The 18,466-nt window shown below is 29.4% G+C and overlaps 3 protein-coding genes across 4 annotated transcripts in view; 1 reads left to right on the top strand and 2 right to left on the bottom strand.

Annotated features, from left to right (window-relative positions):
- LOC100208238 (uncharacterized) overlaps positions 1–3,980 on the bottom strand; it is an 82,204-nt gene extending 78,224 nt beyond the window's left edge. The window contains exon 1 of one of the 2 annotated variants that reach the window (XM_065795426.1): positions 3,447–3,980. In XM_065795426.1, the coding sequence (XP_065651498.1) occupies positions 3,447–3,843 (397 nt within the window). In that variant the 5' untranslated portion in view covers positions 3,844–3,980. The remainder of the gene's footprint in view (positions 1–3,446) is intronic. The other variant, XM_065795425.1, reaches the window with a different exon arrangement.
- A 6,107-nt stretch (positions 3,981–10,087) lies between these two features.
- On the top strand, positions 10,088–11,723 carry LOC124818888 (uncharacterized). Its single transcript, XM_065794761.1, has 2 exons — positions 10,088–10,237; positions 10,972–11,723. The coding sequence occupies exon 2, from the start codon at positions 11,156–11,158 to the stop codon at positions 11,705–11,707; it is 552 nt and encodes a 183-aa protein (XP_065650833.1). The 5' UTR covers positions 10,088–10,237; positions 10,972–11,155; the 3' UTR covers positions 11,708–11,723.
- A 4,364-nt stretch (positions 11,724–16,087) lies between these two features.
- Positions 16,088–17,011, bottom strand: LOC136079177 (zinc finger MYM-type protein 1-like). Its single transcript, XM_065794899.1, has one exon. It carries the CDS (start codon positions 17,009–17,011, stop codon positions 16,088–16,090), a length of 924 nt encoding a protein of 307 aa, XP_065650971.1.
- Between the last annotated feature and the right edge of the window lie 1,455 nt (positions 17,012–18,466).

The following is an 18,466-nucleotide window of genomic DNA, read 5'->3' as shown; positions in this document are numbered from 1 at the left end:
TTTTGCTTGTTTTGCAGAGAAAATCTGTCAGTTGTTAAATTTCGCTATTAACTTATAACTTATAACGCTGACTTCTATATTAAATCTTAATTTGGGATACATGTGTAACTAACTTTAACATATTTTTTATATAAAGTAACATCTTAAGATTGCTTAATAAGGAAATAAATGTTCTTTTATTTATCAAAGAGTATAATAAAAATTTTTATTTATATACTCGTGTCTTATTTCCAGCGCTGAATATAGGAGGGTTGGAGGTTAAAGAGGGCTAGCCCCCTCTAACATTAGCATTGCATAGGTCTATATAGCATTGTATAGACCTATGTAATGCTAATGTAGGCCTTTTTGGGTTAGATTTTACTTTTTTGCTAACCTTCAAGCTTATGTTTATATAGTAGGGGACATAACTCAAATAATTGTAAAATTATTTGATTTATATCCCCTTGACATGTGCCCTTTTTTCCCTGTGGTCTTCAAATGAAATAATTAAATCATTGAGTTACTGTAGAAATTAAATTAACTAGATAGAAATCAACTAAAAAGGTGAAAAATACTTTATGAAGAGAAAGCAGAACTGCTTCACAATAACGCTGATGATGTTTAGTGAGTCGGCTTTTTAATTTTAATAAGTATTTAAAACAGAAAAAAGTAACTTTAAGTATAATGAGTTTGTAAGAATGAACATATACTGAAGCAAAAATAATTAGAGTTATAAAAGAATATGTTGTAATATGGTGCTTGTTCATCCGCAAGTTACTTTGTATGCATGTTTGTGTTTAGTAACCAGAAACTTCTTGTATGTTTATTTCATAATTAGTTTTTTAATAATAATTGAGTTTTCAATTTCATTGAAAACTCAATTATTATTGAAAGCCTTTTTGTTTACAAAATAAATCGTAAAAATTGCTTTAAGAGATTACATTAGAATAAAAAACAGATAAACAATATTACATTTACATAAAAAATACTTTTTAAATAAAAAATAAGAATATACTAATAAAATCTATAATATATAATAAACTTTCAAAAATTTGACAATTTAAAAAATATATATTTAAAACATTTATTTTTGTAAACAACTAATAATAGTTTAAACGATTTACGGCTTTGCAGATGTGGCTCCAAGAATGAGCCATAGTATTAAAGTAATAGTTCGTTTGATAAAATATTTTTAAAACAATTTATGCTAGATATCTCAAAACTTAACAAATCTCGAATAATACAATTTTTAAAACATTTCAACAGAATACTTTAGAACTTTATTTCGCCTAGTCAGCGTATTTTTTGAACAAATAGAATTAGTTTATTTGTAGATTTGGCAGGTTTTTAGTGTTCGCGAAAATTCTTTTTATTCTTCCCCACCAAGATGTTTTGAGAACATTCAAGTTTATGTATGTTTCAATGTATGTCTGTAAAACAACAATTTTTTGTTTTACGGACATACATAAACTTAAATGTACTCAAAATGACTCAAAAATCTGGCCAATTTTTAGCAACTAAATATTAATTCCATAGTCAGTACTCGAGAGCGATCGCTCCCGCTAATCGACCAAGCCTGCATAATACAAGTATAAAAAAACAACAAATATAAAATTGGATTTTTAAATAAACTTTTCTAATGAAATAAATTTTGAGCAGTCGAAATTTCGATATCGATTTCTGTAAAATATTTGCCAAAATGTCGGTTTTGGTTTTGCCACCAGATTTGAGTACCCAAAATTTTGGTTTATTTCGGCTTTTATTTCTGTTTTGGTTGATCACTATCTATCAACTAAAACTCATTCTCGCTTGACTTGTCATTCAGCAAAGTCTCATTCTTTTACTGCATCTGTCTTTGCATGCTCCAAAAACTTTTTATAACTTTTAACTCTATAACTCTTTTTTTTTTTCTTTTTTCTAGTAACTCCTAACTTAATAGGTGTTGCTTGCAGCCTTGTTGGGAGTGAATCAGAATAAAAATAAATTAAATAAAGTTTTATTTGAGTATAAATTCACCAGCCACTGAGTCAAAAAGATCAGATTCAAGATCTTTTGCCTGTTTTAAGCAATCAAAAAATGATGAATTTTTGTAAAAACTAAAGTATATAGCTGTGCCATCAGCAATCAGAGCTACTTTAAAGGTAAGAATATCCTGAACACCATTAATAAAAATTAACAGAATAGAACTTATCTATAGATTGTGGTCCAGACTTCATTCCTGTCACAGTCTTATAAAATAATATACTTTAAATATCTAATTTTGAGCCTCAACAACTTGTTTTCTGAATATTATTAAAAATTTAATTTATTTGTTCTACTGTCGACTTGTAAATTGTAATAACAGAACTATTGTATAAATATTATTACTACAGCAATACTAATTTTATCATAATATAGTAAAGAATATAATAAGGACAGAACTTTAGACTGCATTAGACAAAACATCTGAAAATAAACAATAAAATATTGCACTGAATTGCACATTGCAAAAGCATTTTAAATAGACACTTTTTTTGTTACTGCTAATTAACTTTAATAATAAACTTGCTATTAAAATAGTATAAACAACAAAGATGAGTATACAGAGTTAACATTCGGGTGTAGGAGAACTATCAAATTTTTATTTTATTTGTTACATTTTTTGCATTAACAAATGCAGCTCAAATGAAAAATAATTACAAGGACAATCCTCAAAATTAGAGTCAGCATTCAGCAATGCCAACCTAAAAGTGTTTGAGGTTAGGAAAAAATTGCCAACCTTGTTTCTATGTTTTATGGTCAGACCTTTGTATCAAGTAATTTTTGCCAACCTGATGCCAATCTCTAAAAGATTGAGGTCAGGAAATTATTGCCGACATCATTTTTCCTAATTGCGAGGGTTGCAAAGATCAAGACCAAACTTAAAAGCCAATAATAAAAATAAATTAAATTATTATTAATTTATTTATAAAGATATATATTATAAGTATATAACAAGTGAATTCAAATGCTCCATTTTAAAGATAGACAAAAAGACCATAAAAACTATACAGTAAAGAACAACTAAATTTATACCAGAAATCAATATTACAAAATTCAATCTGCAAACTCTAGCACAAAGAAGTAATTTAATACAGAATTTCTAAAACAATAAAAAGATTGGATGAAGATGATTGGAATCATATCAATCCACACAAAACTCTAACAGAAGAAAGATTTACCAGCAATGTTAAAGACTATGAGGACAGTAGTGGTAATTTATTAACACTATTATCTATATACTTTCTGTTACCATATGTAATATTTTAATAGTTGTATATGTTACATAAAACTATTAAACATTACTAGTTTCTGCTAGTAACCTGTAGTTATCAAGATGAGAATGGGGGCAGTATAAAACTATTATTGTTTCTTGTATTAGACCATAAAAAAATTTTCAAACTGAAAAATCAAAAAACTTCAAATGTTAAACATTTATACATGCTAACCTCTGTAAGTTGTTTCAGTAAAACTAAATGGCACATGAATGGAAGCAGAATTTTGAGTTTTCTTAAGTTGAGAACCAATTAATGTTTTTCCTAAAAATGGATTATTTTGGATTTTAATATCAACTTGTTTTTTTGAATTTTCTGTCGATTGAATGTTGACAACATCGTTTCTCTCAAGAAATGGGTTAAAAATTGGTTTATTAGTTGAGTCATCATAACTTTTTTTAAAATTTTCTAGATTAGCAGAAGTCTCCTCTTCCTTGAAAAATGGGTTTATAAACCTTTTATTTTCTTCCTTATTAACATTGGAGAGTAAACTGTCGGATTTATTTATACTCTGAAAGCTTGCTTTTTCAAAAACGGTTGATGCAGATGATTCAAAAAATGGATTTAACATATTCCAGTGTTTCAAATATAGTTTATATTGCTAAAAATCAATAATTTTTATTTATTTAATTTTTTTTAAATAGATTTTTTCGTTATTACTTCAAAAAAACGAATATAAAACTAAACGGAGAAAATTAAGCTTTGTTTAAATTTGCGTAACTCTGTGTAAACTTTTTAAAACTTTTTAAACTTGTTTAAAGCGCGAAATCATTAAATTTGTAATCGTAGCTTTCATCGCGCAATAATTAGGTTCCCTTACTAAACGAAATAATCTCTTTAGAATATTAATTTAAACGAATCAAATCAAATTTATTTACACGCCTTAGACCCAAAATAATAATGATACATAGGTAAAATAAATAGGATAAAATAATTACAGTGCACTAAATATAAACAAAAAAATGTTATAAATATATCTGCTCTCAATTAAGGGGCTGTCAATTAATTACGTCTGGCAATTTTTACCTCCTCCCCCTCCCCTCCTTCTTGAAAACAATTTGTCAAACTTCCAGAGACCCCCCTAAAAAATTACTTCAATATTTAATTACCATCCCCCACCCCACCCCCTGAAAAAAAAAATTTAAATGGAAATACAAATGCTTGCTCTGAACAAAAAGTGAATACAAGTAAAAGGTTTAGCAGAAAAGTTATCAAACTTATAACTTAAGAACATATTTCCAGTTTATAACTACAAAAACGTACTCCGAACAAAAAAATAAAGATTAAAGGGTTCAAAAAAATGTATACACCTTACACGTTTAAAACGTCGCAATTTACAAAGTTTTAGTCTGCTTTACAAACAAAAAAGATTTATGTAAGGTCATGGTCTATCTTATATTATTTAAATGTTTATGCCAGGGGTTGGCAACCTGCGGCTTGCAAGCCTCGTGTGGTTCTTTAGATGTCAAGATGCGCCTTTTTAGCTCCATGCGCGAATACTAATATAATATTGAAATAAAGATGTTGGTAGCACTTTAAAAGCAGAATTTTTAAAGAGCTATCATCATATTCATTTCAAATCTTTTTTTAAATTATCTACCAAATCTTTATTTCAATGCTATATTTATATTTGTGCGTGGAGCGAAAGAGTCGCATCAACCGCAGGTTGCCGACCCCTTGTATAAACGTTTAGATAATATAGTGTAGACAAAGTACTTAAAAAAATATTTTTTGTATTCATAGTAGACTAACCAACAACAACTTTGAAAAAAAAATAGTGTTACGAGTAACATCTCGTATGTGCTTATTAAGTTCAGCACGTATCTAATTTTTAAAAAACCGTGTTTTGCTTTAAAAAGTAAAGCGCAACACGGTTTTCAAAAATTAGGAACATAAATAGCTTTATTAAACTACCAAAGTTTTTTTTTTTTTTTTTTTTTTTTTTTTTTTGTAATTATTTATTTTGCCGTTTAAAAATGTTTACAATGCAAATACATTTATATAAACTATTGCCTGGAGCAAGAAGAAGGCGTATTCAGCCTTATCGCCGAGCCCCATTTAAAAAAAAAATAATAATAGCAATAAATTCTACATTACCGTAACGTAAAAATATATATAAAATAACAAATAGAAATGAAAACCGAAAATAGCTAATATAATTAGAAATAAAAAATAGTTGTTTTTTTTTTTTTTTTTTTCAAGAAGTGTTGAAAACAATTAAAATGTTTAACAAATATATTAATGAAAATAAAAAAATAAAAAAAATAAAATTTCTTGAGGATAAAAGACAACAAGAAATGAAATTTCATAATTAATAATATCACTAGATGAATTATTAACATCATCAGTAATATTTTATATATATTTTTTTTTTTTTTAAATATTTTGTATTAATTTATAATAATCACTGATACAATTAAATCTATTTTTTAAATGATTGTTTTTAGTTTAGAATAAACATAGTTGGATATATCCATGAATAATAATAATCGTTTTGATTCGTTATTAAATTGCTCTAATGTAGTCTGTTTATTGTTAACAAAATCTGGAAACTTTTTCCACAGATTAGGTCCGCGGTATTTAATTGAATAGGAATTTAATTTTAATTTATATTTTGGAACAATAAAATTGTTATCTGAAAACTTTGTTGAGTATTTATGGTCAATTTTATTAAAATAAGATTGAAATATTTTTGGGGATAATCCATTTTTTGTTTTAAACATAAATAATAAAACTTGGTGTAAATTAAGTTTATACACATTTAAAACACCGAGCACACGTAGAAGTGGTTCGCAAGGAACACTTCTGTCGGCTCCAAATACTATTCTGCACGCATGTTTTTGTTTGTTGTAGAGTTTCTTTAGCTTTGTATGGTTAGTACTACCCCACACAATATTACAATAAGAAAAAAAACTATGGATAAAGGCAAAATACAATTTTTTCGGGGATGATATATTTAGAAAAGGTTTAGCTTTAACATCTATATTATTACGTCTCGACCGATCTTCCATCTCCCTTAATTTTTTTTGTATGCGTATACTTTCTGAATTGTTTTCTTTACTGCAAACTTTTGCTTTCATAACTTTTTCATCAATTAGTTGTTCTTGAAAATTCAAACTAAGTTTTAAATCGTCGATGTCTTTTTCTACTTTTTCTAATCTGTCATTAAATATTTTTAAGTTTCCACTAATAATACGAATAAAAACTTTTTCTTGTTGCTTTAACATCAGTTCAAATTCTTTTTTGTAATCTTCAAACAATTTTGTTATTTCTAATAATGTAACTGCCATATTATATAAAAAATTATTTATTTTCTTTAGAAAAATAAATGCAAACAAATTTAGCTTTAACAAAGTCGTTTTCAAAAAAGGTTTAGCGAATATGTAACACTGCAAACGCTGCCTAGTTTTTCTTTTTTTTAAGTAACTAAATTTATTTAAAAAAGTAACATTGTTGATGTCAACTTGTCTTGACCTCCCCCCCCCCCTCTCCCCCTGTCAACAAATGTCAAAAAGTTCAAACCACCCCCTCCCCCTATTTTGTTGACGTAATTTATGGATCATCAATGGAGATTGCAAGAAACTGTCCAATTTTACAAAAGATTTTATAATGTGGTTCTCAGTGTTCTGCAACAACAATAAAAAGGAGTATCGTAGCTTACAAGCAACAGCATAAAATGGATAGCCATAATAACAGAGTGTGCACCACCAATAAGCATGTATTCATGACAAAACATGGAGGAAAAATACAATGATAATAAATTAAAGTAATTAGCGCTGGCATAAAAATAATGCTCTAACTGAAGTCCTCAAGACTTCAGTTAGAGCATTATTTTTTACACAAGGTGGGCATCATTTTTAAGAAGTTTACCGTTATTAAGTATAAAGGTATTATTTTTTTTTAGTTGAGAGAGTTATAAAGGTGCGATAATTGTTATTTTATAAATGATATATATAACCAAGACCAGAGGTAGAGTTAAAAGAAGGAAAAAGACTACATTTTCACAACGTATAATGGTTACAGTAGATTAATAGAAAACAATTAAAGCAACAAATTCTGTAAAAACTGCCATTTCAAAAGAAACAACGCACAAGCGCCCTTTCAGGCCATTTAGCCGAATTTTCCAACACTATATTTAAAACTAAAGCCACATGTTTAAAAATTGTTACAATTAAATATCACTTTTCATTTAAAGTTAATGTCTCTATTGGAGATACTGTCAAGCTATATGACAATAACCTAGGTTATTGTCATTCTCTGATGATGAATTTATTGCCATTGTATTGATGTCATTTTCTGGCCACTCAGGTCATTTTTTTGTTCCCAGGCCTCCGCCATCCCAAATTTCTGCAACCATTCATATAATTATTGGCAAAAGTTAGATAAATATTAAACGTTAAAGAACTTAATGATTTATTTCTGTTGAATTTGAGCTGACATTAAAAAACAGCTATTTAGTTTTTTGACCATATATTTTTTCTCACAGATTGGTTTACCATCAATTACAATTTTTTGTTTTGTTTTTTAAGAACTTTTCATAAAGCTTTTCTTTTTATCGTCAAAATTTAAGTAATCCTTTAGTTATCCAAGAATTATATTCCTCGCATTAATGATGAAAAAAGCTTAGAACGAAATTGATAACAATTTACTTCAACGTCTGGTTTCTTCAATGCAACGTTAATGAATTGTTGCTCTACAATTGAAAGGTGCTACGAAAAATTATTAGAATATAAATATAATTCGTTTTCAGATATATAATTCAATCTTTTACCCTTACTGAAGTTCAATTTGAAAGTGTTCTAACTTTATTTCCGCTTTATAGAGCCTTTTTTGTGGAGTATTTTCAAAGCTATATATCAAAAACGACTAAAGTTTTATATACTTTCCCTAAATAGCCCATTATAGTGGATAAAATTTTAAGCGTCTAAAATTGCCTATTGGCAGCAAAAATTAAAATTTTGTAGGGTGGGCTATCATTATTGCCAGCACTGTATAAAGTGATATCGAATTTACAACCTTTCCTAAAAAAAAATTTTTTTTTTTAGAAAATGCTGTTTATATTTCTTATTGGATAAAGCAAGGAATAGCTCGTAAGCCTTGTTAACATCTTGAGATTTATTGGAGAACAAGGTCCGAATCAATGACGTCAGTTAGAGCGTTAATTTGATTGATTTGTTGCTTGTAAATAGTACAATTTGAGGATGCATTATTAGTTGTAATACTTTTTGCACTTAAAAATATTGGGAAACGGTTCGTTAAATCAGTCTTTAATATACCTGTGTTATAGAAGCTGTTAACAAAAATATTAGTTATTATATTATTTTTTTGTTTGGTTATAGTTACAATGAGATTGTATTCCAAGAGAGTATCAACAAAATGTTTAACATCTTAATTTGAATTGTGCTTTAAAATATCTAAATTGTGATAATTTAATAGGTAATAAGCGCGACTCCTTGTTTAATTTACTTTTGAGCGAAAGTAATAGTTTTAAACTTATTCAAGTTTTTTTCCAGCGGTTTGTCTAAATGTAGCATTTACGATGTTTTTAGTTTTTTGGTTTATTATTTCTGTGCAATGACTTACAATCTTTTTCATTACACAGAGGTCATTACGTGGTAAAAAAGTTTTTAGAACTATGAATAAATATACTAACGCCTTCATCAATGTCGGATTTACGTGGCTGGTGTATAAATACTGAATCTAGCAATTTTATAACGGTAATTATATGTTTGTATGTTTATATGTGTGTAAATAGTTGTATATGTATTTATGGGTGAATATTTATATACATTCTTAATTAAAAAGTGTAAAATTACACCGTTTTAGTGTTAATATAACCTCAAACGGTGTTTTTTGAAACTTATTCAAGCAAAAAGTTTAAATTTACACCATTTTGATGTAATTATACACTCTGTAAGTTAATTTTTAATAAAATGGTGAAAAATAACACCTTTTTTTAATCACTATTTTTTAATCACCGTTTTAAAAAGGTATAAAAATCGAGTATTGTGATGTTTTTTTGTTTCACACCTTTTAATAAAACGGTGCAAAACAGTGTAAAGCTGTTTTACACCGTTTTACACCGTTTAATTAAAGGGTGTAAAAGAAGAAACTTTTCAATACTCGATTTTTACACCTTTTTGAAACGGTGTTGAAAAATATAAAAAGGTGTTATTTTACACCGTTTTATTATAAATTAACCTTCAGAGTGTACACTTCTAATTAAAAGTTGTAAAAAATACACCGTTTTAATGTTTACATAACTTTAAACGGTATTTTTTGAAAGTTATTTTGCCAAATAGTTTAAATTTACACCGTTTTAGTGTAAAAACGGTGTAAAGCTGTTTTACACCTTTTTTTTACAATGCTTTTTTTAACTCCTCGACAAGGAGTTATTAATTTGATGTTAACAGACAGAAACGAGGACCTCGTCTCTGTCTGTTAACATCAAATCTTGTAATCAATTTTTGAGTCACTTCCTGAGGATAAATTTTCTTCAAGTTTAGCATACATACTCTTGCTTGATAACAATACAATATTCAATAATTAGTTTTGCAATAAGTCAATTAATTTAGTTAGTTTTAATTAAGTTTATTTTTTTTATGGTAAGAAGATAATTTTAAAAATAAGTATATTATTTGTTCCCACTTAAACGCGCGATAAGCTTATTTGGAATAGGCGTTGACATCGTAAACGGAATAGGCTGATTTAGAAAACAAGACGGGAACGTTTAAAGTGCTTGGGAAATCCCAAAATAAGACTGGTGCAGAATAACTTTTAACGTTTTGATTTTTTGAAGTCGCGTTCTCAACCTCATAAGAACCATTTCCGCGTCTTCTACAAAACGGCTTATTAAAAATGGATATTACATGTAATTCATCGAGTTTAAATTCAGAAATTATATCTTCTTTATCGAAATTAAATTCACATACTGCATATTCTTTATCAATTTCAAACCAAAAAAGGTAAATTGTTGTTTTGTAAGATTTTTCAACCTTTAAATTTATTAGAAATGTTTTGAAATTTAAGCATGTCACAACTTTTCAAAAGTTGTAACATGCTTAACTTTTCAAAAGTTGTGACATGCAAACAAAAGTCTTTTGTTTTATAAAATTATGATGATATTTTATGCAAATATAATTATATATCGCATGCAATATATAATTATATTTGATTAAATATCAAATAGCTTGATATTTACATATTGTATTTGTACCAAATATAGTTTACATAAATTACATATTTATATTTGATATATAATTTCATAAGTTATATGTATATATGTATATATATGTATATATATATATATATATATATATATATATATATATATATATATATATATATATATATATATATATATAAATTATGTTAGTGTATTCTACAAACAGAGTGCTCAATGTTCTAAAAGAACAGAGCAATAATAAATTAAATTAATATATATATATAATTATAATATATATATATAATTAATTTATATATATATATATATATATATATATATATATATATATATATATATATATATATATATATATATATATAAATTATATATCAATTATAAATATATAAACTTTATAAACTACATTTGATACAAATACAATATGAAAATATTAATGTTTATCAAAATTTATCAATCAATTTATGATCAGGATTTGACTCGAATTAGCATAAACATTAACTAACTGTTTTTATTTAGAACATGTATGCAGTGGAATATTGAAAAAGATATGATGATGAGAGAAGTGGCAGCTTTAGGTGTTTTAATACAAAAGCCTGGAAGTAAAGAATGTGGGCAGCTGTGGCAGCTGGTTTCTGACTCATCAAACAAAAATGGTTTCTGTGTTACAAGCAGAGGAGTATGAGATCGGTTATCGATTAATATGAAAAAGCATCGTGTTCAGGCGAACAAGGAAAAAAAACTTTCAGAACAAGGAAAAAAAGGGGAAGAAGAAATAACTGAATATGATATTTTGGTTGAAGAATTAATTGAAATCAGTGATGACACAGATGCTCAGAACGATGAAAAATCTAAAGAAAGAAAAAATGCAGTAGATGAAGATCGCATGAAAGCTTTAGATATAAGAAATACTGCTATGGAACGTTTTGGGGAAACAAGGAAGCGAAAAGCCCTTGATATTGAAGACAAGTCTCCAAAATCTTCTCGCAGATCATCAAGTGAAACATTGACATTTTTGCCTGAAAAAATGGAAGTAGATAAGGAAAATAGGCGCATTGAGCAAGAAGAAAGAGCTGAAGCAAGAGTTCTTGCCCAGCAACAACAAAATAATATTCAAAATATGTTTAATCATATGTTAGCTCAACAAACAGAAATATTAAAAATGTTATTAGAAAAAAGAAATTATTTTTTATTTTTAATAAACTCTACATTTTTGTTAAGCAAAACTATTATTTGCATTTTCTTTTTGGAATAAATAATTATTTTTGTTACTTTATTTGTATATTTTAAAGAATCATGAAAGTTAAACAAGACTATCAATAACTATCTATAAGATTTACAACAGGCAATACTATTAATAAGTTAGGAAGTATCAATATGATTTGAAATTAAATTATTGAAAATACTCTTGTAGGGAGGGAGCTTCCAAACCAAAATAATCTGAAACAATGTTCCCATAGAGACAAATGTGTGCATTTTGTAACAATGAACAAACTATATATACCTTTCCAATAGGACTTAAGCCAAGTTTTTGAGACTGTTTAAAATCTATGAATTTAAAATAATTTGTCATTAAACCAAATACCCACTCAACACTAACACGCTGTGCACTCATAGCTTTGTTAAATGCAAGTTGGTCTGGCGTAACATTCATACTTCTGTATGGTGCTAGCAGGTGTACTAGTGGATAGGCTGGATCGCCATATAAGCATAAAGGACTCCCATCATGCCATGCAAACTCTTGCAACTGTGGCAGTAAACCAGATTCGTATAGCTTAGTGCTATCATGTTTTTTACCCTCAAAAGGACCAGCTAAGTTTGCTATCATTGGGAACTACAACATTTTGAAATTTCAGTGCATGGACTCTCTTATGACCATTATAGACAATTCTTTGATTTGTTTTAGGCCTAGCAATTCTACGAACAGTTCCATCGATAAAACCAAACAGTTATTAAGGGGTGCGCCTTTTCGATGAATATAATCAGAAAACTCTCGAAGTTTGTTTGATTGTAACATTGGTTGATCACAAAGTAATAGTTTATGACTATGCAAATTGTAAACATGATCAATTACTGTGTTAAATATCAGACAAATTTCTGTAGGGTTCCTTCTAAACGTATTTGCCATATCAGTATAGCGACACGGAAATGCTAATCTTCTAAGCATAATGCATAAGGCTTCTATTCCTCTACAGATTGTTCCTTGGGAGCATTTTATTACATCAGGTAACCTGAAAATATTTAGCAAATGTGGTAGGTCAATTTTACGAAAACGTAGATCGGTCCAACACTGTGCATCATCCAACAACGATAGGTTAAACTTATTGTAGTCCCAGTGAGGATATATATCTCTTGAACAGTTTAGTTCATAGAGCAGTGCGAATTCACAATCATCTAATATGTCCTCTGAATATGCAATTAACATCGTGTCTATTGCCGTTTTAAGGCCGTTTATTGCAGCCATATTTCAGTTTGATATTTTTACTAATAACTTTAAGTATGTATCAATCAATCAATCAATCAAAATTTATTGACAGGCTCAAGGCCCAATATAATAAATATACAATGGGTAAAATAAAGTGGATTAGAATAAAACAAAGACTAACGCACTTGAATATAAACAAAACCCAAGAAAAAATAAATAAATAAATAATAATATATATATATATATATATTATTATCATTATATATATATATATATGTATATATTATATATATATATATATATATATATATATATATATATATATATATATATATATATATATATATATATATATATATATTATATATATATCAGGGCCGTGCACAGGATTTGGGGGCCCCGAGCATCCTTCAGTTTAGGGGCCCACCCCCTTTACTCCAAAAAAAAAAAAGGCCTGCTTAAATTTTTTTATTATATTACTGGAATATAAGTATAATTAAATAGTCCAGCTGTTGTTTCTTACAATATTAGGGACCTTAAGCAAAGACAACGGGTTTTGTTGACAACGGTAAACTTAAGGCGATTTTAATTCCCGTTCTGAGTTTTTCCGTTTTTAGTTTTATAAATTAAGCAAATTTATCTAAGCATTCGCGTAAACAAATATGGCCTCCTTACGAGAAACAAAAGAAGTTATTTTAGCCGCTTATAGCCAAAACGAAATTTCAGATGAAGAATTCCTATTACTGTATGATATAAATTCCAGTACAAATTTTTACTTTCCATATCAGAAATACCAACATTTTGAATTAGATTTAATGACAGATGATGAATGTTTTGCAGAATTTAGATTTTATAAAAATGACATCTATCGTATCGCAGAAGTACTAGCCATACCTGAAGAAATAATCTGCAGCAACAGATCAGTTTTTAATGGCATAGAATCCTTCTGTGTTTTTCTAAAGCGATTTGCTTACCCTTCACGCTATTTGGACTTAATTACTCGTTTTGGTCGACCAATTCCCGAGCTATGTATGATGTCAAACGTAGTCATGAATGGAATATTTTCAAATCACCACCACTTGCTCAAGAGTTTCAACCAGAATTGGTTAGCTCCTAATCAACTGGAGCGATATGCTTTAGCAATACATAATAAGGGTGCCCCACTTGATTTTTGCTGGGGATTTGTTGATGGGACAGTTAGACCTGGACAAGACCAACAAGTATTGTATAACGGGCACAAGCGAGTTCATTCAATTAAGTTTCAATCAGTTGTGGCTCCAAATGGACTAATAGCAAATCTGTTTGGGCCAGTAGAAGGTTGCAGACACGATAGCTCAATGCTTGCCTCGTCAAATCTGTATAACTTATTACTACAAAATAGTGTAAGACCAAATGGAGATCCTTTATGTATTTATGGAGATCTAGCATATCCACTGAGAACTCATCTTCAAACCCCTTACAGTAATCGTTATGCATTAAATCCAGAACAAAAGGAATTTAACAAAGCTATGAGTAAAGTAAGATCGTCTGTGGAATGGGTTTTTGGAGAAATTATTAACTATTTTGCATTCCTGGATTTAAAAAAAAAAACTGAAAGTACAATTAAGTGCAGTGGGAAAAATGTATCAAGTTTGTGCATTATTAACCAATGCTCACACTTGCCTTTACAAATTAAACACATCCAATTATTTTGAGGTTGAACCCCCATTGTTAGAGCACTATTTTTTATAATGATTCTTATATATTTTCAGGTGTTAGCAACTATATAAGTTATAATTTTTCTTTATTAATAATTATCTCCAACTTAAAATATAAATGTTTAGAGTATCAAATTCCATAATTTTTACTATAATTACAATGATAAATCAAAATTTATGAACAGTATCTTATTGATTATTTTTTACCAAATTGGTAATATGTAACAATTTATTATTTAAAACTGACATCTTTAATTGATTAACTTGCAACTAATTTTCTTTTTTATTCAAAAAATAAACAATCGTTTTCTCAAAATGTTATAGATTTATTATTCATCACTTACATACATTTGGTGACAACCATATCAAAAATATAGAATTAAAATATAGAAACAAAGAAAATATTTACTATATTTATCTATCTTACTGTTTTTGTAAAAGTTGCACAACTAATCCAAGAATTTGCTGATTTTGTTGAAGAATATTTGAAAACATTTGATTTTGTTGTTCTTGACGAGCTCTCAGCTCTTCTCGCTGCAGGTTTAGTTCTTGTAATCGTAATTCACGATCTGCTTTAACTTTTTCTCTGAGATACTGAATAGTCTCAGTTCCTGAACTTCTTTGTTTTTTGAAGGTGGAGTAGTTACATTATTTTTTGTATTTTTACGTGCTTTTGTTTCCATAAAGCTTTCCATAGACTTTTTTCTCATGTCCTCTGCTTTCTCTCTCTTAGCTTCCTCATCATTTTGTTTTTCATTATGGTTCAACTCTTCTTCGCATACTTTTATTTGTTCTAATACACTTTCTAAAGCTTCATCAACAGGAGTGACCTGAGGACTAATTCCACTTGCTTTCTCTTCAGTCTTCTGTTTAGATAAATATTGAGAAACCAAAAGATCGAATCTTTCTCTCACAGCATGAGCGTCTACTTTAAAATATATATCATCATTAGAGCTCGAACAAAGATTATTTGCAATTGTTTTCCACGAACTTCCCTTTTCTCTGCTTCTTGTTTTATGTTTATAAGGTTCTATTAGCAGTATTTCTCGTAACAGCAGTTCGTCTTTCAAAGGACTCCACACCATAATTTTTCTAAAAAGAAAAAATAAAATATTTACAAACTATTGATGACATTTTCTTTCAAAACATTTTAGTCAACTATAAGTCATAACGTTCTTCAAGCTAAGTTTAGAGTTTAGAAAAGTTTATTATTGAACTTTTATTTTTAATGGCAGGGTTTTCAAAATAACTCAATAACAAGCCTAAATTATTTGTTATATTCTTGTTATAAATACAACAAATATATTTATACTTAAAATAAATCATATAAAAATATACATCACCTTTTTCTGCTAATTTCGGTAACTTCAACACTTTTTTCCATTTCAACGCAAAAGCACGCGTTTTTGAAACAACCGCAAAATGGCTTTTTCCCGTATTAAACTAGTTCAGAACGGCATGAGGATAAGGGAATCACCGTAACTGGGCATGCGTAGTAAAAAAAATATGACGATTAGTCATAAAATCCCGTTGTAGATACGCTTCCGTCGTGTTTGCTTAAAGTCCCTATTATTTTTCTTGTCTTTTGTTTAGCAAACTTTTCAATCACATCATGGAAATCAATATTTTTTGCTAATAGACACTCGATACTCAAAATGGCGAGGTCACTTGTTCGTTCTTGTCCCATAGTTGAGCGCAAAAAATTCTTGATGAGCTTTAATTTACTGAATGAACGCTTACTTGAAGCCACTGTCACTGGAATTGAAGCAAAAATACGCAATGCAATTACTATATTTCTAAAGAGTTCTCCAAGCTTCATTTCAGAAATTTTGTTTAATAAGTCAAATGGGGCAAGAGGTTCCTTTCCAAAATTTGCAGTATGAATTTGTTTTATGTGAAGCAATTCTTCAGACAGTTCATTTTCGGTCACATCACAAGAATATTTTTGCGGAAAATGTGAGCAAGCACTCTTGATTTCTGCTTCAGACAGTTTTTGATACTTCCACAAAAAAGAGAATATAGAAAGGATTTCTTGAATTGCTGTGAAACGTGCAGTAAGTCCACCAATTACAGAATCAAAAATGTGATAAAAAACCGTTCTCCGAAATGTTGCCTCCTCTCCTGATTCTGCTTCTGTTAATTCCGTAATTTGTTCATCACCTTTAATTTGCTCCCCAAAAAAACTTTTGCGTTTCACTTTTCTGTGGATTGGAAATTCAGAACTGATTTTTGCAACATCTGCAACTAACTTGGCTTCTTCTAAAATTGTAGGCCATTCCTCCCGAACAGATTTGAGTTGACTAATCAATGCTTCAATATTTTCCACCTCAATATCAATAGTTGCTTTTCTTGCCTGAATGACCTGGTTGCAGCGGTCAATCAATGTGAGAACTTTCAGCCAAATTCCAGACATGAGAACACATTTGAAGGAGCTCATATATTTTAGGGCACCTCTAATCTCAGTTTTTGCTTTAGGCGTGAGATTCAAGCTCTTAACTTCTTTCAAAGATTCAATGATTTGGCTCAAGTGATTATAGAAAGGGCGAATGCTGTCAAGTCTCTCAGTCCATCGTGTTCCTGATTGTCCATGCAAAGACACACCGTGAAGTCTCTTTTGCAATATTTCTCAGCGTTGCGGACTAGCAGAAAAGATCGTATATACGGTTTGAACAGTTCCAAAGAAAGTCTCAGCATCTGTACAGCTTGAGGCAGCATTCTGTCCACACAAATTCAATGAATGACAACGACAGGGTGAGAATACAGACAATGGGTTCTTCTTTTGTAGGATTGCTTGAACACCCTTATATTTTCCTGACATGTTGACTCCATTGTCATAGCCTTGGCCACGCCAGTCTTCAAAACAAACTTTTAATGTTTCCAAAGTTTCCAGAATTAATTCCGCAATATCAGATCCAGTCTTCTTGGCACAATCTGCAAAGATCAAAAACCGCTCTTCAATTAAAAATTTTCCAGGTTCTTTTTCATGTACATATCGAATGACAAACGAACTTTGTTCAGTATGGCTCACATCAGGAGTGGCATCAACCATAATTGAAAAATACTTTGCAGACTTGCACTCTTCTATAATTTGCCTCCGAACCTCAGCTGCACAAAGGCCAATGAATTCATTTTGAGAACGATTTGACAAGTAATGCGCCTGAAGACGTTGACCCTTGTCCTGTGATTGTTTAACTTTTATCACATGTTCCTTAAGAATTGGATCATAATGCGAAATCAGTTCCAGCAATCCTAAGAAATTTCCATTATGAGAATCTCCAATTAGGTCAGATTTTCCACGAATAGCCAATCCACGTTCACCAAGAAACAGAATCACATCCAAGATTCGTTCCAAGATTTTTCTCCAGGTGTCAGCTTCATTGAGAATTTGGCGATTCATCAAATGTTCAATTGACTGATCAGTTTTCATTCGAGCTTCCAATTCACGCCACTGAATGTAGCATTGTTTATGGATTTTCGAATGCTCATGTTCAGGAATTCGACTGATGAGATTCTTCCACTTCTTTTCATATCCCCATCCTCCAATCATTGCAAGGGATGAAGTCATGTGTGGAAGTTGATTTCTAGGTAAAAACAATCGGCATGGAAAACAAAACAATGCTGTCTTTGCTGGGCTAAATACAAGCCAATCCCGCGAGAAGGATTCCTTATTCGGAATTCTGCTTTTCAAAACTGACATTGGAAATATGTGATTTCCATTATCTTTTGGCATATCCAGTGGGAAAGGAATGTGACCAGCTATGACAAACTTTTCCAGCTGAAAAGGGGAGAAATTTTCTGTTTCAAATTCACCAATGTCAAATGGCTGCAACAATGCTGGTCCATCACTGCTAGTGGTCCTTGTAGAAGTATTATCACTACCACTAATTTGACA

The sequence above is a fragment of the Hydra vulgaris genome, chromosome 04, assembly GCF_038396675.1.
Source record: "Hydra vulgaris chromosome 04, alternate assembly HydraT2T_AEP".
Taxonomy (NCBI): Eukaryota; Metazoa; Cnidaria; class Hydrozoa; order Anthoathecata; family Hydridae; genus Hydra; species Hydra vulgaris.
This window is presented reverse-complemented; position numbering and strand designations above follow the sequence as displayed.